At 32.8% G+C, this 24,721-nt stretch overlaps 4 protein-coding genes, 2 non-coding genes and 1 pseudogene across 6 annotated transcripts; 4 read left to right on the top strand and 3 right to left on the bottom strand.

Annotated features, from left to right (window-relative positions):
• Positions 1–822: 822 nt before the first annotated feature.
• Positions 823–3,007, top strand: LOC108815443 (uncharacterized; annotated as a pseudogene).
• A 741-nt stretch (positions 3,008–3,748) lies between these two features.
• LOC108817450 (uncharacterized) lies at positions 3,749–6,234 on the top strand. The gene is made up of 9 exons (XM_056990176.1): positions 3,749–3,906; positions 4,001–4,123; positions 4,390–4,470; positions 4,573–4,661; positions 4,759–4,833; positions 4,996–5,057; positions 5,140–5,205; positions 5,330–5,851; positions 5,937–6,234. The coding sequence occupies exons 2-9, from the start codon at positions 4,001–4,003 to the stop codon at positions 6,041–6,043; spliced, it is 1,125 nt and encodes a 374-aa protein (XP_056846156.1). The 5' UTR covers positions 3,749–3,906; the 3' UTR covers positions 6,044–6,234.
• A 485-nt stretch (positions 6,235–6,719) lies between these two features.
• TRNAD-GUC (transfer RNA aspartic acid (anticodon GUC)) lies at positions 6,720–6,791 on the bottom strand. The gene has a single exon. It is a non-coding gene; the product is annotated as a tRNA-Asp (tRNA).
• Positions 6,792–8,136: 1,345 nt separating this feature from the next.
• On the top strand, positions 8,137–9,687 carry LOC108815980 (uncharacterized). The gene is made up of 6 exons (XM_018588531.2): positions 8,137–8,456; positions 8,557–8,605; positions 8,703–8,829; positions 8,917–8,987; positions 9,105–9,177; positions 9,369–9,687. The coding sequence occupies exons 1-6, from the start codon at positions 8,249–8,251 to the stop codon at positions 9,483–9,485; spliced, it is 645 nt and encodes a 214-aa protein (XP_018444033.1). The 5' UTR covers positions 8,137–8,248; the 3' UTR covers positions 9,486–9,687.
• A 122-nt stretch (positions 9,688–9,809) lies between these two features.
• On the top strand, positions 9,810–9,881 carry TRNAE-UUC (transfer RNA glutamic acid (anticodon UUC)). Its single transcript has one exon. It is a non-coding gene; the product is annotated as a tRNA-Glu (tRNA).
• An 854-nt stretch (positions 9,882–10,735) lies between these two features.
• On the bottom strand, positions 10,736–11,856 carry LOC108818008 (SKP1-like protein 1A). Its single transcript, XM_018590853.2, has 2 exons — positions 11,429–11,856; positions 10,736–11,116 (listed from the first exon to the last, which is right to left on the bottom strand). Exons 1-2 carry the CDS (start codon positions 11,735–11,737, stop codon positions 10,943–10,945), a joined length of 483 nt encoding a protein of 160 aa, XP_018446355.1. The 5' UTR covers positions 11,738–11,856; the 3' UTR covers positions 10,736–10,942.
• A 2,537-nt stretch (positions 11,857–14,393) lies between these two features.
• On the bottom strand, positions 14,394–19,156 carry LOC130497525 (GDSL esterase/lipase EXL3-like). Its single transcript, XM_056990403.1, has 5 exons — positions 18,691–19,156; positions 18,261–18,391; positions 17,952–18,182; positions 14,714–14,969; positions 14,394–14,632 (listed from the first exon to the last, which is right to left on the bottom strand). Exons 1-5 carry the CDS (start codon positions 18,965–18,967, stop codon positions 14,439–14,441), a joined length of 1,089 nt encoding a protein of 362 aa, XP_056846383.1. The 5' UTR covers positions 18,968–19,156; the 3' UTR covers positions 14,394–14,438.
• Between the last annotated feature and the right edge of the window lie 5,565 nt (positions 19,157–24,721).

Here is a 24,721-nt window from a genome sequence, read left to right as displayed (position 1 = left end):
TACTTTGCTCCATTTTTTCTGTTACATCGTATATCCAACACGTTTTTGTTCTATTTTCGATCAAATAAAGACGTTGAGATCAGCAGAATCTCTACGAATATCGCCTATACAAAGATTTTGATTTGAGCATTAATTGTTCACAAATTACAATGGGTTGGATTCAGGGGCGGACCCACGTTGCAGGAGGTGGGGTCAGCTGAACCCACAAAAAAATTTATTTATTAGTAGCATAAATAAAAGAAACTGAACCCACAAAATTTTGGTTCTCTGAACCCACAAAAAAATATTTAGACCCATATATTAAAGCCCAACAAATCTGTCGATGGATCAAATTATTAGGAAAAGGATTTTTTTAAAAAATTTGTTTGATAAGCACTTTAACACATTTAACCTAATCGACGGATCTTTTTATTTGTCTTTTCGACTTCTTTCTCTTCTCTTCTCCAAATCTGACATGCATTCTAATTTCTATGTAAGTTCAGATTTTACAATTAAGCTTTTATGTTATTGTCTCTTGTTAACTCTATATCAATGTTAAAACAATTTAGTTTAGGTATTGTAAATTTTTAACAAACCTAACTGATTTTTTTTTGTTCTTTAGTCTAGAGATGAGAAAATAATAGTTTTCTGTCGTTTTTGTTTTGTTTCTATGTATTTTATCTGGCTTTTTAATAATATATTTTATTTATTTATTCAGCAGGATCAATTGAAAAGTTTCTGAATTTGAATAGAAAAGAGCAATCCCTATCTTGTGATTTAGATGATTTACCATGGGATCCTGCTGATCGGAAAAAATATCCGAATACCCTTCAAATCAAAGAGATGAGGTAATTCGTAGATATTTGATTAGAGGTCCTTGTCAACCTCGTGGTCATATCTTTAAACACAAAATGATATCAGGTGTAATGAGGCGATTTAATCTTGCTTGGTTTGATCAGTATAAAAACTGGTTAGAATATAGTGTTAAGAAAGACGCTGCCTATTGTCTATGTTGTTACTTGTTTAGAGATATTAATGAAAAATGTGTAAAAACTGATGCATGGACTAATGAAGATTTTTCTAGCTGGTATAAGTTCAGTAGGCTTACAGAACATGTGGGACAAGTTAATAGCTTTCATAATAATGCAGTTATGAAATGTGAAAACTTGATGAGACAAGACCAGTCTATTAAGCATGCTTTGCATAAGCAGGATGATATTACCAAGAATGAGTATCAGGTTCGGTTAAATGCTTCATTTGATGTTTCCAGATATTTGTTGCGACAAGGTCTTCCTTTCCGTGGTCATAATGAATCAGAAACATCTGCTAATAAAGGAAACTTCATGGAGCTTCTGAAATACACTGCTGAACAAAATGAAGCCGTGAGTAAGGTTGTCTTACAAAATGCTCCAGAAAATAATCAGATGGTATCTTTGAAAATTCAGAAAGATACTGCGCACTGCTTTGCAGAAGAGGTAATCAAATCTATTATTGAAGAAATTGATCATGACGTTTTTGGTTTGCTGGTTGATGAATCTGCTGACGTTTCTAAAGAACAAATGGCAGTAGTATTTCGGTTTGTTGATAAAAGTGGGATTGTCAAAGAAAGATTCATTAGCTTTATACATGTGGATGAGACATCTTCAGCATATCTGAAATCATCTATTGATTCTTTGTTTGCTAAGCTTGAGTTGAGCATAAAAAAGTTGAGAGGACAAGGTTACGATGGCGCAAGTAATATGAAAGGTGAATATAATGGACTAAGATCACTGATTTTACGGGAAAACACCTCAACTTATTATGTCCATTGTTTTGCTCACCAACTTCAATTGGTTGTTGTGGCTGTTGCAAAAAAGAATTTTGAGGTTGGAGGATTTATTGATATGATTTCTCTGTTGTTGAATGTGGTTGGAGCTTCATGTATGAGAAAGTATCAGATTCGAGAAGATCACAGGAAAATGATTGAGGAAGATGTTCTTGATGGTAAAATAAACACATGAAAAGGGGCGAATCAAGAGGTTGCTATTCAGAGATCAGAGCAGACATGTTGGGGTTCTCACTACAGAACTTTGTTGCGTTTGATTGAGTTATTTTCTCCCATCATCAATGTGCTTAAACATATTGAGAATGAGGGCTTGGACGACTCAAAAAGACGACAAACATATGGTCTTCTTGTATACTTCCAGGATTTTGATTTTGTGTTTTATCTGCAAATGATGGTTCATCTTTTAGGACTTACAGATAGCTTATCCAAAGCTTTGCAACAAAGTGATCAAGACATTTTGAATGTTGTGTCATTGATGAAATCAACAAAGAGACAACTTCAAGATTTTAGAGATAATGGGTGGCATTTTTTGATGGATAAGGTCTTTTTTTTGTGAGAAGTATGAGATTGAGAAGGTTGATATAGAAGATGAATTTATTCACCCAAAGAGACCAAGGAAAAAAAATAGGAATACAAAACATGCATCACTACAAGGTCAATTGTTTATATGCTGTTGATTTGGAGTTTCAGGAATTTAATGATCGCTTTACTGAGGTAAACACCGAGTTGCTTACTTGTATTGCTTCTTTATCTCATATTGGTTCATTTTCTGAGTTTGACCAATCAAAGCTGATGAATTTAGCCAAGTTCTATCCTTACGACTTTAGTCCTACAGAGTGCATATCTCTTGAGCAGCAGTTGTCTATATACATCGACAATGTTCGGCATGATGATATATTTAGTTATTTGAAGAGTCTAGGAGACATTGCTCGTATGTTAGTGGATACACGGAAACATCTATCACTTCCTTTGGTTTATAGGCTTTTGAAGTTAGCTTTGATTTTGCCAGTCGCAACTGCAACTGTTGAAAGATGTTTTTCAGCAATGAAGATTGTGAAGACATATCGGCGAAATCGGATTGGCAATGACTTTCTTAATGATTGTTTAGTTTGTTATATTGAAAAAGAAGTATTTGAGACTGTTACTAATGAAATAGCGATGAAGAAATTTCAAGATATGAAAGATCGTAGGATGCTTTTGTAGAATGATACATTTTTAGAATGATTTATAAGATATTTTTTTTTATTAATTTTTGGTTTGGTTTGAACCTACAAAAAAAAATTCTGGGTTCGCCCCTGGTTGGATTATGAAACGATATTATATAGGTATAGTAAAGTTACTTAGGTTTAATGGTACAGTTATTTGATCTTGATCTTTTGTAAAGTTGCCGCCACTAATTTACATAAAGCCCAACCGTACTCTGCGACAAAAGGTCCGACGTTACGATCTTTTAGAGGTGCAGCTCGGCCTATATGATGTTGATATTGGCAATTGTACTGTGTTAAATGAAAAGCATTGACAAAAAAAAAAGAAGCATTATAATTTTGTTGTGGAAAAATAAAAATAAATCAACATAAATGGACAAAACAAATATACTTTGTCTTTTATTCATTTATTTATTAGCTGTTAACACCGATTATCCAGAAACATTCTATTTATAACGTGTAGATTTGGTTTTCTTCAAACAATTTATTTTATCCTTTTATGGATAAGCCATTTAGACCTTTTCCTTCGCATTTTCTGCAACTGGATAACCTTCTTGAAGATATTATTATTACAAAAGAATATGTCCCAACTTAACCGAGAAAATTGATCTGAACCGAAGCTAAGAACAGCTCCGGTTACCGGATCTGAAATTAACAAGTAACGAGTATATTTCAGTTTATAAAAACCGGTTAAGCTTGATTTATCATGGTTCGGTTCGGTTTAGTAAAATCACGAACCGAAACGGTTAGGGTGTGGAAGTGATGCGGCTGGGGGGTATATATGAGAGCGGTTGAATCAGATTTGCGGTCAGGGCGTAAAAGGAAAGAGACGAAGCCGTACAAAGAGGGCTCTCTTGCACCATCTCCCTTCTATCCGATTCTCCCACTCTCTCGAAGGTAAGTTAAGTATCTATGTGTGGTTTACTTTCTAAAAAAAAAGTCAAAATCCCTAGCTTTCTCGTTGACTTTCCATTTTTTGGGGGAAATACAGATGGAGAAGTATGACCGTGTGGTGAAGAAGAAGGAGGAGAGGACGATTGATGCGAACGAGATTCGTATCACTAGCATGGGCAGGGCACGGAACTACATCACCTATGCCATGACTCTTCTCCAGGTATTGTCTTTACTCTTTGAACCTTGTTAGGGTTTATGAACAATTTTGCAACTCAAACGTCGTCGTTTTTGAGACCACGTTCACGTTTTATGTTGTTTTTGGATAAGTTCTTTATAGTATAAGCTATGACCTTACACTCTCTGATTGGCTCTTTATAGTATACTGTTAACGTATGGACGTAGAGAATGTTCATGATCCACTGTGGCTGTTAGATGATTAAATAAATTTGTGTGGATAGAGAGATGAGAGTTAAGTTATCTGTATAGGAAAAAGGGTCGACTGAAGTTGTGTTTAAGGCAATGGGAAGAGCTATTAACAAGACTGTGAACATTGTGGAGCTGGTTAAGGTAAATTTTTGTTATGTGTTTTGTCTTGTCCAGTTCACAAACCGTGGTTCAGACGATCGGTTATCTGAAAAATGTTTTTTTTCTTTCTACTATGTAACGTAGAGAAGGATCCCTGGTCTTCATCAGAACACATCTATTGGATCCACCGACATAACAGACACATGGGAACCTAAAGAGGAAGGCCTTCTACCGTAAGGGGTCTCACAACTTTTTTTTATTAATGGTTTTTTTTTATGTAACCTTGGCAATTTGTTGCTCATTTTTTCCTTTTTTTGTGTTATTTTGAAGTATTGAGACCACGAGGCATGTGTCCATGATAACCATTGTCCTATCCACGAAAGAGCTTAATACATCCGCTATTGGGTGAGTTTCTTGTTTTGATCTTTTTGATTTGTGTTTTTTTGAGATCCCTGGCGATAATTAGTTACATGTGTTTTCTGCAGAGACTCTCTGTCTTGACATATAGAGTGCATATTTGTTTTCACTGGTTCAATATTAATATTTTTTTATTAAATGATGTTTTAGATACCAAAGCCCGATTCCTATTGAGATGGTGAAGCCATTAGGCGATATCGACTATGAAGGAGGTATGCTTACGGTCGCTCTCGATGACCCTTTTAATTACCTCTTTCTCTGGTCTTTATAAGTTCTCTGTTTATATTCCCTCAGAGGGTTCACCTGGTGGCAGAGGAAGGGGAAGGGGAAGAGGAAGAGGGAGGAGACGAGGTGGCAGAGGTAAAATTGCCTTGGGAGTATTCTGTTTAAATCACCACACTACTGATTTCTAAGCCTTCAGTTGAGATTTTTAAACATATGATTCATGGATCTTTTGTAACGCATTGTTATTTTTTTTTGGCAGGAAATGCATATGCGAACGATGAGTATGAAGATGAAGGACTGGAACGTAACCAGTACGATGGTAGAGGAAGAGGGCGTGGCAGAGGACGCAGCGGTCGAGGAAGAGGAGGATACAGTGGTCCTCCAAATGAGTATGATGCACCACAAGATAGAGGTTACGGTTATGATGCTCCTCATGAACACCGTGGATATGATGATCATGGTGGTTATGATGTTCCTCATCAGGGTCGTGGTGGTTACAATGGTCGTCATCAGGGTCGCGGTGGTTACAATGGTCGTCAGGGCCGTGGTGGTTACGATGGTCCTCGTCAGGACCGCGGTGGTTACAGTGGTCGTCAGGGTCGCGGTGGTTACGATGGTCCTCATCAGGGCCGCGGTGGTTACGATGGTCCCCATCAGGGTCGCGGTGGTTACGATGGGCCCCATCAGGGTCGCGGTGGTTACGATGGTCCTCATCAGGGCCGTGGTGGTTATGATGGTCCTCAGGGTAGTGGTGATTACGATGCTCCTCCTCAGGGCCGTGGTAACAACAGTCAAAATCGCGGTTTATTTTTAACTTGGTTATAACATCGTATTTGGGTGATGAGTTTTGAATTGGTTTAATACAGGGCGTGGAGGTGGAAGGGGAGGTCGTGGAAGAGGAAGAGGTGGCCGTGGTGTTGGTGGTGGATTCAACAACAGATCAGATGGACCAGCAAACCAGGCAGTCGCTTGAGACGACATGTGAGTGAGGTTTCTGTTACACAAACATTAAAAGAAAAAAAGCCAAGTCGTTGGATGTTTATTTTTTCTATCTCCTTGCTCTCTCTCTATATGTTTGTTTATGTCCATCAAGACGACATGCTTGCCTAGTTGCCTCAAGTGTATCCTCTTTCTTTTTATCAATTGAATCCTAGTTTTTAGTTTTGCCACTGTTTTTTTTAGATTCTCTCTAGATAACCACCGAGGGATTTTTTTTATATAACCTCTTGCATTTTACTGTTCGGTAGTGAGACTTGTTTGGATAAAATTAACATTTTTGGTCTTTGCCTATCACTTTTAATGCAATGGAACAGTTTATTTATTTTATTACTAAGCACTTATTCTTCTTTTTATAATATTATGAGTTAAAATGACGAGAACTAACTTAAAGCAAAGTCTTTCAGAACCCCAGAGATGCAAAAGCAAGTTGTAACCATACTTTTGGGCTCTAATAAAGAAGACAGTAGTTTGAATGATGTATATTCACACTCCAAAGCAACTCAGTTCTCGAAATGACTTGGATTTGAGTTTATTGTGCTGGGTCTTATCTGATTGTATTATGGGCTCTGGCAAAGACAAATATTCTGAGTGCCTGGCCCGATAACCAAATATAGTGGGGTTATAAACGTCACCGTAACAAAAAGACGATGCGCCGTTGCCGGGGATCGAACCCGGGTCACCCGCGTGACAGGCGGGAATACTTACCACTATACTACAACGACTTGGTTGTTCTGTTATCAGGAAATAACTTAATATACAAAACCTTACAACTAATTATGAAGCAAAGCCCTACGGCCTACTCTATTTATGGAGAAGATGACTCGAGACGTGGAGATACAAATTGCAACAAAGTGGAGATACAAATTGCAACAAACCCTCAGCTCAGCCCCGCAGGCTCTTAGGCCGTACTTCGAGCTACACCAAGTTTTAAAATGTGAAACCTTTGTAGAATCAAAATGGGCTTTTCCTATTTATATCTTAACGAAAGATAAGGCCCATTAGTTTTTTTTTTTTCCGCCAATAGATTATATTAAATAAACGGGCCAAGCCCAAACAAACGGCCGAAGCCCAGTTACACTAAAATCCGCTACAGAACTCAAAAGCCAACGGGCTACACTAAAACAAGAGCAACAAGCCCACAGCCCAAGCAGTGCACAGAGAATCTAAAAACGGCCCACGGCCCAACCTTGAAACCCGCCCGACCCAGACCAGAAAGCGCGTCGAGGAGGTAACTCGCCACGTGGGGAGCTCTGCACCAAAAACGCGACACGCGTCTTCATCTCCTCAACTCGACCGCTTCAGTCTCACCGGCGCCGGAACCAACACTTTCACATCACCCGTTCGTCGGAGCTCGGAAAACGCCAGAGCCTCCACCCGAAACCATTACATCTCTTCACCGCGTTGTCATCACGCCGATAAGATCAATCGACATCCCGATATCTTCATCGACTTTGTAACACTTGAAACCCTTGACACGCACTCGAAGAAGCCAACCCCTTTTCCACGGATTCGTCATCTTACCGGAGATCTCTCGTCTACCGGAGTGACTCCTTCCGCCGTAACCGCAAACAACCAAACTAAAAAAACGACAGAACGAACCTAACCCAAAAGACCCGGGTTCCTGAGCGGCAGCGCAGATCTTTAGTAGCCTCCGCACTCCGAAGACCAAAGCCGGCGAAGACAGATCTGAGGGAGATCTTCTTCCCGGAAGCTTGAACCGGCGTTTGTGAATCTGAAGAAGCCTCCACCACCCGGAGAACACACCGCTTGACGAAGCTGACCGCTCCCTCTCCACTGAAACCTTCCGACGGACGCGTCGTTACTCCATTCCCGAGACCACCGACAGAGATGGGGGCGGAACCAGAGCTCAGACAAGGCCTCCGCTGCCAGCTCTAGGAAGAAGGAGCCAAGAGGAGCAAAACAATAGAACAGAAGGGAACTCCGGCGTCGGCACGGACGCTCACACGCCGGCCGAACGCCGGAGATCTAGAAACTCTAGAAACTCTCTCTTCTCTCTCTTCTCTCTCTTCTGAGTTGAATTTTTATTTAGATAAGGCCCATTAGTTATCTACTCTAAAATCGGCAAAGTTAAAAAAGTCCGATTGTTTTTCCGCCGTCGGAAGGTTAAAAACTCGAAACCACACTGAAGAAAACCGATTTGCTCTGTGTTCGAAGAAAAATGGAGATTCAGAAGACGGCTGAGGTAGCAAACAATCCAGAAACCGAGGATACAATCGAGTCAACCAAACAAAATCAACACGAGGAAGAAGTAGAACATTGCGACGAAGAAGACGAATTGAGAAGTATGCTGCTTTCAGATATAAGAGACCTTCCCCTTACTCCACCTTCAGCTACACAAGTCAACTTCGTTTCTTACTTCATCACAGGTTCGGTTCTCTCACATTCATTCATTCATTCAGCCTAACTCTTTAACTCTCCTTTTGAGACAGTGTGAGTAAAAACCCTTTTTAATCCGAGTGGTTGCAGATTTCACGAAACCGGGTCATGATCAGTATATCTACCGTCACGCTAATGGGTATCTCAAAAGTCTCTTCCTTTATGGGTTTCTTCAATCTCTGTCTCTCTTTTTTGAGACTGGGGTTTCTTGCTTGTGTTGTGTTGTGTGTTGTTAGTTTGTGTGTGATTGGATTAGCTCCTACGCATGTAGCTTTCAAGGACGAAGGTGGGATTACTAACATCGATTTCAATGTTGGCAAGTCTGATCGTAGCGTCTTGAAAGTCTCCGGCAAGCGTAAAAAGGTTTTTGCTTTTTGTTCACTCTTTAAGACTTTTACTAGTGTTTGTTATAGCTGAAGCTAGTGTTGTTCAAATGATCTTCTTGTGCAGAATGCTATGCGCTCTGAGTCGAATACAGCATTGTGCAAAGTTTCCACTGCTAAAGATTCTTATATTGTCAGGTGCAGAGCTTCTTCCTTTGTCTTAACTTCTCTCTCTTTTTTTTTGTCAACTTTGTCTTAAGTTCTCTCATACGCCAAAAATTGAAGTTTTCTTTGTTGGATTTTTTCTTTCTTTAGGTGTTGCGTTAAAGGTTCTCTCTTGGAGGTGAATGAGAGATTAATCAACCAACCACAGCTTCTCAATTCATCGGTAAGCGATAGTTATCATACTTGTTATGCCATGAAGCTCTATTTTACTGCACACTATCTTCTCTGAAAACTTGAGCTATAATCAGCTTATGCTTATGGAATCAACCGCCAGAGAATAATAACTCAGATGATACTTTTTTTCTTTTCTGTATTTTAATTACATGTTTTTGTTACAAAAAATCTGATTCTTAGGCTGATCGGGAAGGATATATTGCGATAATCATGCCAAGACCTGCTGATTGGACCAAAAACAAGGAATCACTGATAACCTTGGAGGAATATAAACAAAAGAAAGAGTTGTCTCTATGATAAAGTTTGCTGAAACCACGGTTCATTTCTTTGGAATCCGTGTGTGCTATGAAGCTGATGAGTTTCGTTTGGTAAAAGAACTTGGAGGTTTATCTTCAGTATTCATAAAGCTGTTGTGTTGTGTTTTAACTTTTTATCCGACAACAATTTTGAAAGCAAAGATCATTTTGGTCTTCTATATACTATGATGTTCTTCATGGAACTCTAAAATTTCAGTCAACTCTATTAATCAAGGTTTGGCATAGTTCATTGCTTCATACTGTAAGTGCGAAGCCATATAATACCAAACAACTAGTATTTAGTATACACAATGTTAAGCATCAATCCGTTGTCGTCCAGCGGTTAGGATACCTGGCTTTCACCCAGGCGACCCGGGTTCAATTTCCGGCAACGGAGATTTTTGTTGCTCATGCAACGCAATGCAACAACAATCCGTTTTTCTATTCTAAGCAGTGAATGTTTGTTTACTAAACGAGCTCTTGTTCTGGAGAGTATAGCTTTAGTGTTTCTTGAACTGTCAGGTTTGCATTAGTTTTTTATCTATCTGAATCATGGAAAGTTATGCTTACTATTATTTGCCATTAACTGATGAGAGTGTCGATTGATTCATGTTCACTTGCTCTGAAGTTTTTTTTTGAAACTCACATGCTCCAAAGTTTTTATCAGTTAAGTCTCAGCAACCTGTGTGATTCTATACTCTCTAACGTTATGCAGTGTTTCTGTGCATGTATTTGGAATAATGAAAAAAGCAAGATAAATAACAAATGCGCAAGTGCCCGCAGGGTAGACTGTCCCTACTTGTAAGGAAGTATAATCGGCTGTTTATTACTCTGGTTACAATTCAATGACACGGTCCCTTGGACATGTTTTCAAGAAAGACCAACTCTGGGTTTCGGAGTTGAATTTTACGGCGCAAGGTGCAAGCGGTGTGAGCTAAGGACTTAGGAGCAGAGCAAGAAAACAGAGTTTATGTTGTGTTTCTCTACATGTTTATTCAATTGTCAAAGCGCAGCTAGACGTCGCATTGGTACGTATCATTGCCACCACAAAGTTCTTCCTTTGCCGTTCTCATGTTCTTCAATTGGGTTTCGCATTCGCACTTGTGTCTATCATGGACCCACTGATAGATATTCTCATTGCCCGGAAACGAGTCTTAAGATGTTAGTGAAGCAAGGCTTATTATCTTCTGGTGAATTCAGCGAAGAGATGAACAGAATTAGAAGGAGAAGAAAAGGAACAAGACCAAGATATTTGCAAGGCAAACCAACATCACTCTTTTAAGACATAAAAAGCAAACATCCAGCATTGGTTCTTCAAGACGAACATAGGTCATGAATTACAAAACGAAAATAGCAAGAGTCATCATCCACACTGATCATCCACAGAAAAAAAAAAAGCAACAACATAAAAAGCAAGAAACTGGTTGGTTTGCTTCAACGACCTCTCTCTCTCACACATCATTCAAAAGCCCATTGGTTCTCCCTGCGCACCTCCTCTTCTTCCTCGGGTGTAAAGTCGTTCTTGATGTTGAAGGTCGTGCGTATCTCTTCCGGAGTCTTTCCCTTGATCATATCAGCCACTGTCTGGCATGTAAGGTCAAGCAGGTTCTTGATGTTCAAATAATTAGCAGCCTGCAAAGATCCACAAAAACAAAAAAGCTTAGATTCAAATCAAGCTCGGCTCCATACTAACCCTAACTATCTCAATCTCAGGAAAGATCCAATCTTTTTTAAGAAACCCCTAAACTTCAGATAAGAGAAAACGAAACCCTAATTTTCACAATCGACAACCCCAAAACAGTTAATCGATTCCATAAGAACCCTAACAATCTCAATCTCAGTCAAAGATCCAATCTTTAAAAGAAACCCCCAAATTTCGAAACCCTAATTTTTCAAAATCAAAACCCTAAATCAATCAATCAATCAAGAAGATCAAAACAAAACCAGGATGAGTTCGAAGAGGGTGGCTTGATCGATCTTCATAAACTCAGCATCCCAGGCCTTGAGGTCATCGTCGGAGGAACCGCCACCGTCGACGGCCTCGCTCTTGGAAGCGGCGGCGTCGACGTGCTTCTTGCAGTACTCGATCACCTTGGCGAGGATCTTGCTCGTGACGTTGGGAAGCGGGACCCCGTTGTCGACGCAGTCGTCTTCGACCATGTGGGCTATGGTCTGGGACTCGAGGGCCACCGCCTCGTCGACCTCGAAAGACTCGCCATCGGAGCTCTTCAACACGATCTTCTTCGTCGACATGATTGTTGGGGGGAAAACGCAAAGAGAAGATTTGAGAGAAGCGATGAGATGATGAGATCCCTTAGTTTTTTAATTTTTTATAAGTGGATTGTCAGAAAGTCATCGCAAGATTAGGGATAAAAGGAAATATTTTGTTTTATTTTTCCCAATAAAGAAGGAAATATAGAAAATAGTCCTTATTTCATCTTCTGATTAATTGTTTAATTGGACTTTGGAGTTCTTAAACAATGAAGAGAAATGTTAATATATGTGTACTATTAAGAAAATAAGTACATTTATAATTCAACGACCACTTAGGCTTGACTAGTTTTTTCTGTATCATCCCCAAACGAAGTTTTTGCGGTTGATAGTGGTTGACGACGTTTCAAAACAATCATACTAACCGATACAAATCGCTTCAAACTGTTCTGAACCTCTTAAAATCAAATGCTGGTTTCAGCTAGCGTTTGCGATTGCAGGTAGATAAAAATAAAATAAAAAATTTCTAAATATTTAAAAATTAAAAGAAGAAATATTATAAGTAAAAATATCTACACATGTTATATATTAATTTAAATTCATAAATAATATCATAATTTTTATATACAAACTTTAAATTAGCTATTCATTAGAATTTTTTTTAATTTAATATACTTACATATATAAAGATATACAAATATATAAAATGAATCAAAATATTCTTCTAAAGTTTTATAAAATCTTAAAAAAAATATTAAAATCGTAATTTTTAACTAATTAAAAATTAAATAAATAATCATATATATTATTAATTAATTATATTAATAATATTATATTTTATTACAATAGTATGTTTTTATATTTTTGTAAAGGTATAATATGTTTATATTAGTAATTTACGTTGCAATATCTTATAATCAACCAGTCATAAATATCTCGCAAACGCAATAATTTTTAAATATTGTGCCAATTATACAAAACGCTACATAACATTTGAAACTGCAATAATCCGCATCCGCAAATTTTCACACCCGCAACCGCAACCGATACGTTTGAACCAGTCAGACCCTTAGTTAGATACCAAATTATTAGTATTTGATAAGAAAAAAGTATAGAGACCATATGTGGATATTTATTGTTTGATATATTTATCAAAAAATGAAAAAAATATTTGATGGGAAATAAAATTCTTTGGTCAACATTTTCTAAGTATTATCTTTTTTTTTTTGAACTGGAAAGATGAAACAAAATTTAAAAAGAAAGACCGAGAACGTTCTGGACCAAATACACGTTCCAGTTTATCCCTTTGAACGTCCGATTCCAAGTTACCAAATCAATATTTCATGAATCGATCATTGTTTGTTTAGGTCTAAGAAAGAGATAAAAATTAAATAGAATAGAAGCTAGTGTCTGGATTTCAAAGCTACTGCAAAAGCTTTTCAGCATTACATACCGAGATAAAAATATATTTTAAAGAAATTGTGAGATGTTCTTCTGCAAAAAATAAAATAAAATAAAATATGTGAGATGCATATTTTCGATCCGACTAGAGAAATACTATTCAAGTTATGTGGATATAACTGAAAACCCGCTACAGATGTGATAATTTGATCTTACTTTGAAAAGCAGATAATTACAATTTACAAACAAAAATTGAGTATTAGTTACAGCAAAATTAGAAGAAGTTAGAGAAATTGATCATGCAAGCTTTTCTTGAGTTCTACAATAATCTTCGAGCGACATGTTATACCAAGTTAGCAAAAAATAGATCCGCTTGGTATAACATATCGCTCGTATGACCCATAGTTCAATAACGAAACGAGATGTCCAAACATAGTATTGGAGATGTCGACATACAAGATCGATATCCATCCATAGCTCACTGCAAACATACAACCTATATATTTTCTTGCTCGCTTGTCATATTCATATAGACTTCTTTCTGCCACTAACTCATAGTCCTTACATTTCTTCTTATTGCATTTATCCTTTTTAAAGTATAGCTTTAGTTAAAAAAAGTATAGCTTTATTTAATTTGGTAGATTCTTAACTATTTGTTACGAGTTTTAATCTCCCCTTTCAAGTTTACTTTATATCGTAGAATATATACGGAAAATCATTTGAGCCCAAAGGAGATACGCATATACTATCAGGTTTGAATCCAGGTTAAGATACATAAATATTATTAGCAGCTCCGGTTGATAAGAAATAAATGCGAAATATGCTTACACCAATATTTGTTTCTACACATTCTAACATTAAGTTCATTTTTGTATGGAGGTACCAACTGATGGTGCTTGTAAACGCTTACCAATAGTATGAAACATGTGGTTTTATAACTATACTACGTTTTTTGTTTGTTAGATGGAAGCAAAAAATAGTAGTGAGTACACACATGATGAATGTCAGCATGTTTTAAGAAGATAACAGTTCCATAATTCTGATGGGAAACACAAAAGGAATAATGCTTGTAGTACAATTACTATTGAATTGTAAGAATGTGTAGTCACTTTACACCAGAGAAAAAATAAGGTCTTTAAAATTGGATATATGATGATTTATCTCGCAACGATTGGAGCGAATAGATCTACTAGATTAGCAATATGTATAGTACTATTTAAATAGATAATTCCAAAGAAAACAGATGAAACAACAATATTTAGCGGGAATATAATTTTCAAATAGTACAAACAAAATATGATGAAATATAATCAATCATTACGAAGTGAAAATAGTTTTTAATTCAGAGAAACTGATTAACAAATTTGTTAATCAACAATGAGACTAAAACTTTGTAAGTTTTTTCTGTGGGATGATAACTGTCCCAAAATACATGGCTAGAAACGTCGGAACATACTGAAGATGTGATTCTATTGCAGAGGACAGCAACTTCTATGGCTCCTGTTCCACAGCATCCTTTGTTAGACTCTCCAAATCCTACAATAACCCAAATCATAACTTTAAAGTTCGTACGTTTTCATACTAAAGTAAATTGAAATATAAATTTTAGGGTATTACCGTATTTTGTAGGATTCTGGATGATATCATAAAGAGGGTCATAGATATTAATGTAGACCGGTTTAATACCCGGTAAAGTTTTACGCAGGTGATCCAATTTTGTGGAGATCTTTAAATTAAAAAGCTTTGCTGCATCATTGTAATACTCCGCACACTCTCTCAAAAGACCTCCTCCTAAGGTTCTCTGTGATGGTATACAGCCAAGTGGTGGTGCACCAAACACAGCTAATCTTCTCACTCCATATCCGTATAGTTTCTGTCATTATAAGTAATGAATAAAAGATGAGAAGGATAAAAGATGTGACACATCAACGATTAGTCTATACATGGTACTCCAATTATTACTACATTGAAATCAAAATGCGTGAGCCTCTGAAAAGTAAATCAAAAGTGTTATGAAAGGTGATAATATGGTCGGTCGCCATATTGATTGTATCTAAAAATATTTTATTACAGTAATTTTCAAAAAGCTCATAGTTACAAGATTACATGCAATAAAAAACTAAACTATAAATATACTCAGCCCTCGTCATAAAAGATTACATGACATAAACATGTCACGGGATAGTAACTTTCTGGTAGACTTTTACTACTTTTAGCATATTTTAACGCTATTTTTGGCTCATCCAGTAAACTGTAAATGGTTTTTTTACTCTTTCAATCATACTTACCTAGAGAGATTGTAGAATATAATATATACTAGACTTTGACCTACTCGACCGAACGGATATCAATTTTTTTTTGCTTTGTTTATAGTAAATATTATACATAATTTACAATGTATGTATTATTATAACATTTTAAAAGATAATAATGTGTTTAGCTATATCAAATATTTTGTGTTCTACCGTAAATTATATAAACGGTATTTATTGGATATTATATAACCAAATTCAAAATTTGTATAATTAAATTTATGTATAAAATATCTAAAATGTTAATTTTTTGAATTAAACAGTAGGAAAAATAGAGAACTATGAGTTAGCCATATACTAAAAATTGATACATTAGTATAACATTTGTAAGAAAATAAAAAGATTATAGGTAATTTATTCCATATATTATTTGATTTGTCTAGTTATATTCATAGTTTTAAAATAGAGAATGTGTAAATATTATGAAAATATTATAAATCAGTTAGGAAAGATCATAACTGCTTTGGCCGATTGTACATGTCAACTTAATAAAGTTGATTTATGAATATAATGTTTAATTTTAATCGATTCTTGTATACCTGAAAAAAGTATAGCCATTTAGTTATTTGTTTCCTTCATTATAGTTAGTCTGAATTATTTTAGGAAATCATTTAATGCATGGAAAAGATAAAATATTTTTTACGTTGAGTTAATTAAATTCTTAGTAGTATTAGGTTGTAAATATTGTGCAAGTCTAAGACGTATTCTATATGTGTACTTCTATTTTAATAAAATAGATTATAGCTTGATCCGCGCACCCGCGCAATATTATATATATATATATATATATATTTATCTTATATAAATGTAAATATATATTTTTAACATTATATTTAATAAATAATCTTTAGCATTTAAAAAAATTATAATTAATAATGAATAATTTTAATTTTGTTTTTTCGCCAATTGTGTCATCTATATTTTTAAAATATGACCTGTATGTTTGTGTGAATGTATTTTATGGATCAAACTTTTAATGTAAATAGAGTTTTTATCTATTATTATATTTGATTTATATGATAAAAAAATATATATCATTTATATTTTTTGTTTTATATTATGTATTTATAACATTTCTTGTATTTTTCGACGTAGTTAATTATACAAAAATTTAAAATAATGAATCCATAATAATGGACGTCTTTTTACATTGGTGGCATTGATTAAATGTAATTTAATGTTTAGCTAGATTATAGGAAGTATTTCTGAAATAAATGACACTTGATTTTGTTTTTCCTTTAATAATAGAGATTTCAAAGTATATTCGCAGTCACGATTTTATTTCCATAGTTTTCAATTCGTGGAAAGAGTATATTTTCGAAAGGAAGATTTATAAAATCGCTTATAAAATATATATTGTATATTGAGCCGCAAGTGAAGGATATATACGATAATAGAAAAAATAATTAATTTAGGCTTCTAAAGTTTTATCTCCTAATTAGTTGAAATCGTGTGTTTAACTTGTGGATTTTTTTGTTATCAAAAGATTCTAGTCATATTGAATTTATGGATTCAAATTTGGTTAAACAGATTTTATTTATATACTTTGTTCAAATATTGCATATATTATTTATATAAATGTATTAAACTTGTATGATACTCCTTCTGTTTTTAAAGATAAACTTTTTAGTGTTTTCACTTATATTAGGACAACGCATTAAATCACTATAATAAATTTATTGTTTTCTGTAGTTTTCAATTTTCAACAACTTTTGGCCAATAATAATCCAATAAAACCAATTATTTTTTTTAAAGTTTACAACTTTTTCATAGAGAACATAAAACAACATCTTTTAAAAATATTTTTTTCCAGAACAGTCATTTTTTAGAAACAGAGGGAATATAATATAGAGAAGTGTCGATTAATAACGACAATTCCATTAACTCAACATTTTATCGCTTTGTTCGTACATGTTTAAGAACAAACCTGAAAAAAATGAGTTGGAGAATGTAGCAGGTTTGTGGTTTAATCTTTAGCTATGCGTGTAGCTGAGATGAGTTGGAGAATGTAGAAGATTTGTGGTTTCATAAATTTTCATGGTCAGAAACTGGCATGGAGTTTAAGCTGATAGAAATGTTTCATTAATTGATTGCATTGATATACATTTAGTGAAACCAAGTACTAATTGCCGAGTATTTTGGAGTCAGTTATCAATTTAGGAAATCTCCATTATTAAAAAAAAAGAAAAGACAAAACACTTGAATATACAGTGAAACCTCTATAAATTAATAATGTTGGGATTACACCAAAACTATAATTTTTTATTAATTTATAGAGATTATTAATTTATCGAAATACTAATTGAACCAAAAATCAATTTGAGACTATGAAATTATATTAATTTATAGATTATTAATTTAAAGAGGTTATACCGTAGGTTTAATAATTATTGAGTGGCATATGATTGTAAATAAATTGTAAATTTAAGGAGTAATTTTTATGTGTACTTCTGTTTTAATAAGATAGATATATAGACATATAGATTTTTCTAAATTACGAGAGAAGCTTTTTTTCTTCTTCTAAATTACCCGGTGAAACTTACATTCACAAAATCGGAGGCAGAGTTGGCCATAAGAGTAGTGTACGAATCGACGTCATAGTGAGGTCTTGCATGAAGATCATAGTAAGTATTGGCGATGTCGTCGCTTCCTGCCACCAATAAGAACAAGCTGTTGGCTAATATGAAGTCTTTTCTTTCTCCCCCAACTAAATTCTTCAATTTTTCTATGTACTCCTCAAAATATTCCAACTGCTTTTGTAATGATATTGCTGCCTAATATCATCAACAAACACAAGTGAGACCAAGTTATTTAGGTAAATATCAAATATTTATATATATATTTATTATTACCACGAGTTTGGGTGTTATAGGATCATAACCAGAACCCCCCGACGCGAATGATACACCGGTTAAAAGATCTTTAGGCGATAAATTTGGATCGAGATATGCAGGTACAACTGATTTTATCCCCACTTCCTCGGCTACAAAAAAAGAAGAGAAACATTAATTAAAGACATATAGCTTTATTTTCAACGTTTTAAAATCAGTATTATCGTGGAACACTAACTTTCCTGACATGTATTACGCATATCGAGTCAATGTTACTAGCCTTGTCTTTAACTACCATCCAAAAATGGAACAAAAAAACAAATGATTGCTCAAATAATTTGCCGTCGTCACTAAACTTCACTTGTGTGTTGTGTCCTATTAACTAAAGGTCGACCTGAGAGTACGAATTAGAGCTGAAAAGGGTAAAGACGTATAGACCAAGAGAATTTACCTAGCAAATCGGCAGGATTTCGTCCGTCGCAGAATCTCCCGGTGGGAACTCCGCCTTGGAAATTGATACCGTAAGGTTGAAAATTGCACTTAACAACGGTTTGGACATTGTTGTTATTTCCAGTATCAACAATGGAGTCTCCGAAAGCTATTAGCGCTGGAATCTTCAAGTTTGGCGGCAGCTTGATGGCGACGACTGTCTCAGTGAGAAAGAGAATGGACAACAAACATAGTTTCAACGAAGAACAAGAAATAGACCGGCTTGTATTGTCTTTCATGTTTGCTTTCTTGTAATGTAAAAATAAAATAAGATTTTATAAAAGATAAATTTTCTTGAAAGCTTTACAATAACCAGGGCAAACAGGGAACCATGTTTCCTCTCATGTTTGCTATCACGCTTATTTATATACAAACACATGTAGATGTATATGCATATATATTGCATTGCGTGGTGAAGATGTCGTGGACTTGTGGTAGACTACGGGCAAGATATACTTAACCAGTTGACTGAAGCATTCTAGATATAAATAAGGTATTACAACACGTTTAAGCGTAGAAAACAACTGATCAGACAGTGTACTAATCTCAACTTTCAACCACACCAGTTTTAATTCTAATAACTAACGACATAAATCTAGAAGTGCGTATGTCGAAACACGTATTGCCAGCAGAGTGTGACAACAAGCATGTCTAATACTATATTAGTGCGTATGTCTGTCAACTCTAATTAGTCAGGGATTATGTAATACTTTCAGTCTTTCAGCTGATATCCGCATTAGAGATTTAAATACTCTTTGTTTTGTGTCAAAGCAGAACGCTTTAAATGAAAATTTAAAATTTACTACGTATAAATCGTCTATAGTGATCATTATGATGGGGATAGCCATAAAAAAAAGGTGTGGATAGCCCAATCTTTTGTGGAATCTTTTGTAAAACTCGTTCATTGTGTATATATATAAAACATTACTTATTCTTGGATTCACCTCGTAGGATGAACCTCTAGGTTCACCAACCAATAGGATTGTGTCATTTAAGATTCAAAATCTTTTAAAAAAGAAAACAAAATATTATTGAATTATATTATACTTTCAAAATAAAAAATAAATAAAAATTATACTAATCACAAAAACAAATTTTTTAATCTTAAAAAAAAATATTTTCAAAAAAAAATTTAACGCTCTCAACAAACATTAAATCTTAGACTTTTGGATAAATCTTTTTAAGATTTATCGAATAATTTTGGATTTACCCAAGGATTTAGGGTTTACCCAAGGGTTTAGGGTTTAAGATTAGGATTTAGGGTATAAGTTTTTGTTGATTGTGTTATATATAGTTTTTTTAAATCAAAGTTTTATAATTTATCCAAAGATTTACTAAAGGATTTAGGGTTAACATTTAGAGATTAGTGTTTTTGTGGTATTAATTTTTTTTAAAAAATATATTTATTTTTTGCATTTAGTTTATTTATTTATTTTTACTTTATTTTTTTATTTTTAAAAACATAAAATAATTTTGAATATTTTGTTTTCTTTTTCAAAAGATGTCAAATTAAAAATAATTAAATCCTATTGGTTGGTGAATCTATAGGTTCACCCTAAGGGGTGAACCCAAGAATTACTCATAAAACATACCACCGAGAAGGAAAAAATAACAATAGTTGAAAGACTAAGTTTACAACAAAAGGTCGGACATGTGGGCTGCTTCCTTTTTCAATTTTTTGGTTTATAAAAACGTTAAAGTTTTCGTTCAAACTATGTAAAATTTGAGTTTTTTTCTTTTTATTTTTGTAAAACTAATAGCAATATACTATTTGATTGATCTTATGTTAATAAAAATATACAAATATCATTCATATATTATTTTAAATAAAATATTATTCATATGAATATAATTAAAATTTTAGATGGATTTGATTATTCTTTTCGATCAGGGCTTGATTATTTTTTTAGGATTATTTCAAAGATAAATGTATATGTGCGGACATGTTTTTATAAACTTTTTAGTATGGTTGACTCGATTTGGTTAAGTTTTATATTGATTTCCCAAATCTAATTACTTTAAAATGCAATACTAAAAGTATGGTCAAAGTAGGATATGTTAAACAATATGCAATATCCTATTTAGATATAATTTTGTATTTATACGTAGATAAGATTTATAATTTATGATAATAATAATATTTTTAGTATTTTATATAGAATTTTTATTAATAAATATAAAAATTGATTGTTAGATAATATTCAAAATTTTAATGTAAAATTCCTATAATACTAAATGATTTAATAAAATTATTATCGACGATAGCTAAATGTTTACATTGAGTTACACTTCTATAAAATTAAAATTGAAGTTGCCTTTACCAGTCAGTAGTGAATTTGAATAGTTTATAAAAGTCTAGTATGATTTGTACTGTAAATAGGTGCAGTAAAAAAACATATAATATATGTTAGCAAACATTTGCTTAGGACATCTAAATTTTTAAAAAACCGTTGATGGTTTCAACTTAATTTTTATGATTAATGTATTAAATTCAACAAATTGTACCGTTATATAAGATCAATGTAATATTAGAATTCCCAATCCAAATATATATATATATATATATATATATATATTTTTTTTTCAAATATATATATAATCTCATACGTCAACTTGGCTACGTTGAAATGCTAAGAACTTATTAACTATAGAATCTCATAATTAAAATCTTTGAGCATGTGATCTAATTAAATTGTCACCAAACTACAACTTTGTAGGTCATCATATTTAATGCATCAAGACTTCTAGAGCCCCATCAAGCTAAACAATATATAAGATATTGTTGGTATCCTTTTTGGTCTCTTCTGTAATATATTCTACTTTTTAGAGTTCTTTTAGAATCGACTCAACTGCTCAACATGCATAAATACGAATAAGTGAAAAATGGAACAAAGGCGTACGGTAGATATGTGGATCACACCCAACAGGTGATACTACCACAAAATTGGGTATCAAGAAGGTAGCTTTCTCTATATATACACGTGATATAAAATGTCCAAAGAGACATCAAGAAGAAAGAAATAGTGAAAATATATTAATGGAAAATGTTTATCAAAACTTGCTGTCCAAATGTAATATAATAGTTATAGATTATAAATAGCAAGCCAGAGATCAAGTACTATCCAAAAAATCAAGCTAATTAAGAGTAAGATACAATGACAAGGCTACTTAATTTAATGATTTACACAACCAGAATATCGCCCAACCACTATCTAACATAATTGTGGTTATCATAAATTATATGCGTAGAAAAAGAAAGCAAAAAATTGTGTATATGCGTACATAAGGGTTTTACCTTTAAATAAGATTAATGTCATTCACAGTTTTTTTTTGTTGAAAACGAATAATATCATTATAAGATTCGAAAATAATTTAGTTTATGTAATTTTTAACGGAAAATTAACAAACTGCGAACTGAAGTGATTGTAGCTGAATTGGGAGAAGTTATTTTGATATTCAAAAATTATTTGATTCTATCAGAAAAGCTTACAAACCAACGCAATTAGTTTATTATATAGATGGTCCTTATATTATCCCGATAATGTATCGCAGTTGCAACAATTTTATGTAATAACTCGACAGCGACAAACCTGAAGTGATGTAGTATATAGCTACTTCCACACACTTGTCCAAAAAAAAGCTAGTTCAACGTACAGTAAAGACAAAAAAGGTGAAGCCATTAACTGAAATTTTAAATTGATCATTTATTAGTAGGTCCATAATGTTAAAAATATTAAATCACTCATATAATTAATTAGTCCAAATTTTGATCCAAGTCAATGTAGAATAATTAACTAGACTCACAGGTGGAAGTGTTCAATCCAAATTTCTTTTTGGTTTTATTGGTTTTTAGTTTTTATTGACTAGAATTCAGTTTTGGTTCGGATTAGAAAGTCCTTAATTTTCAAAAGTTTTATTTTGAAACTGTTTTTATTTTATCTTAGATTATCCTTTTTTAGTTTAACTTTGATTTCCAATTTTCAGTTAGAACAATGTAAATTTATTTAAAACATATCAATACTATTATTTAAAAAGTGAATTTGTTTATTTGTCATTCTCTCAGTGATTTCAGGATAAGTCATTAATTTAATTAATATTATTATTTCAGTTTTTATTTTAATATTATATATATATATGATTTGATAATAAGTCATTAATTTAATTAATATTATTATTTGAATATATATACTATTATTTGTAAAATTAACAAACATCAATCTATTCAAATAATATATATACTACTATTTTAAAAATATATTTTAATATGTATACTTATAATAATATTTAAGAAATTTAATTAATAAATAGATATAACAATTTATATTAACAATTTATACTGATAAATATCATAATTATGTTTATCTTATATTTATTTTATGATTTTAACAATAAATATTTATATTCATTTTCTCTAATTCCTATTGAAAATATGATCCAAATAATTATTATAATATTAAATTTAAGATCAGAGGTAAAACCTCACTTAAAATATATCGTAAAATATAAATTATATATTTATGTTAAATATTTATATATATTTAATATTAAAACTCATATTTCTCACTGTAAATAAATAAATTTATATTTGTACATGACGAACATCAAAATCACAAATAAATTTATGCTAATAGCATAAATATTATCAAAATAATATTTAAAATCAGAATAATAAATACTATATAAACTAAAAATGAAAATTAACTTAGAATGTTAAAAATATAGAAACATGAAAACTAGGATTAAAACATTAAATAACACTAAAAATTTGGAAATAATAAACATAATATAAGTATAATCTAAATTATAAGAATAGATAATGTTTGTTGACTATTGTTATTTTGTTAATGTTTTATGGGTTATGATTATATTTTTATCAATAGATTGTAATTGTTTATAATATTTTTACTGCATTTCTTTTCAGTCCACAATACAATAAGTACATAAAAAATAAGTTTTTAATTTCAAATCCACGTTTCCTAATTTGATTACTACTACAAAATATTTCTGATCCAACATCTAGATCCCATAAATAAAACTATCAATCAAAAATATAATTTAATGCATTGTTTAACAATATAAATATAGAAGTTTTATAATTTATAATATTAATTTAAATCTTGTATCTAATTTAATAATTTCACTTTTGTATAAAATTAAACACTAAAATTAAAAGTAGATATATACAGTATATTAGTTTGCAAGGTACAGACCATCAACTAATATTAAAATAAAAAATGAGTTAGTTTTTGGATTGGTTTGAACATCCTTAATGAGTTAGTTTTTGGATTGGTTTGAACATCCTTAATACGGCATACTCCTTTATTTGTAAAGTTTATACCATCGAAGCCAAATGTATAACATGATTTTCTCTTAGATATCCTCCAATCATTGTTGAATCCTAAATCTGATAGGTAGATTCAAAAATCTTAATCGAACAATAAATATTGTTTAGGGTTCAACAGTTTCGTTTATTGAAGTTTTAAGCTAATACCAAAAGGAAAGAAATACAAAGAAAATGAATACGTCGTCAAAGTAATTAACTTGTCACCAATAGCTGTTTCTCTCTCTCTCGGTATTCTCTCTCTATTTTCATGTCCTTTTCATTGAAGAAAATATTACGCAGTTTTAAGTTTTTAATATCAATATAAGGTAATATAAGGCAGTTATGACTAGTGAGGTAGTTTTTATTAATTAAAGTCCAGTTTTTTACATTTTAGGACAGTTTTCAAGTTTTATTTACAAGTTAAAATATTTAATGCTACCCATACAGTTTTCTACAACTAGAAACCAAACCATTACAACTAAAAGTCATCTATCTAACTAAATTGGTCCCACCATTTTCTTAAATCTTTTATTTTCTTTTCTTTTCTGAAACAAATAAACAAAAATTAAAAAAGCTTCTTTTTCCCATTTCACTTTTGGATATCTCAATCCATCGTGCATCATGTCATCTATGTTCCAGTTCTTCTTCATGGTACTTTTTGGTTTTCTTC

Source organism: Raphanus sativus, chromosome 7 (assembly GCF_000801105.2).
Source record: "Raphanus sativus cultivar WK10039 chromosome 7, ASM80110v3, whole genome shotgun sequence".
Classification (NCBI taxonomy): Eukaryota; Viridiplantae; Streptophyta; class Magnoliopsida; order Brassicales; family Brassicaceae; genus Raphanus; species Raphanus sativus.
This window is presented reverse-complemented; position numbering and strand designations above follow the sequence as displayed.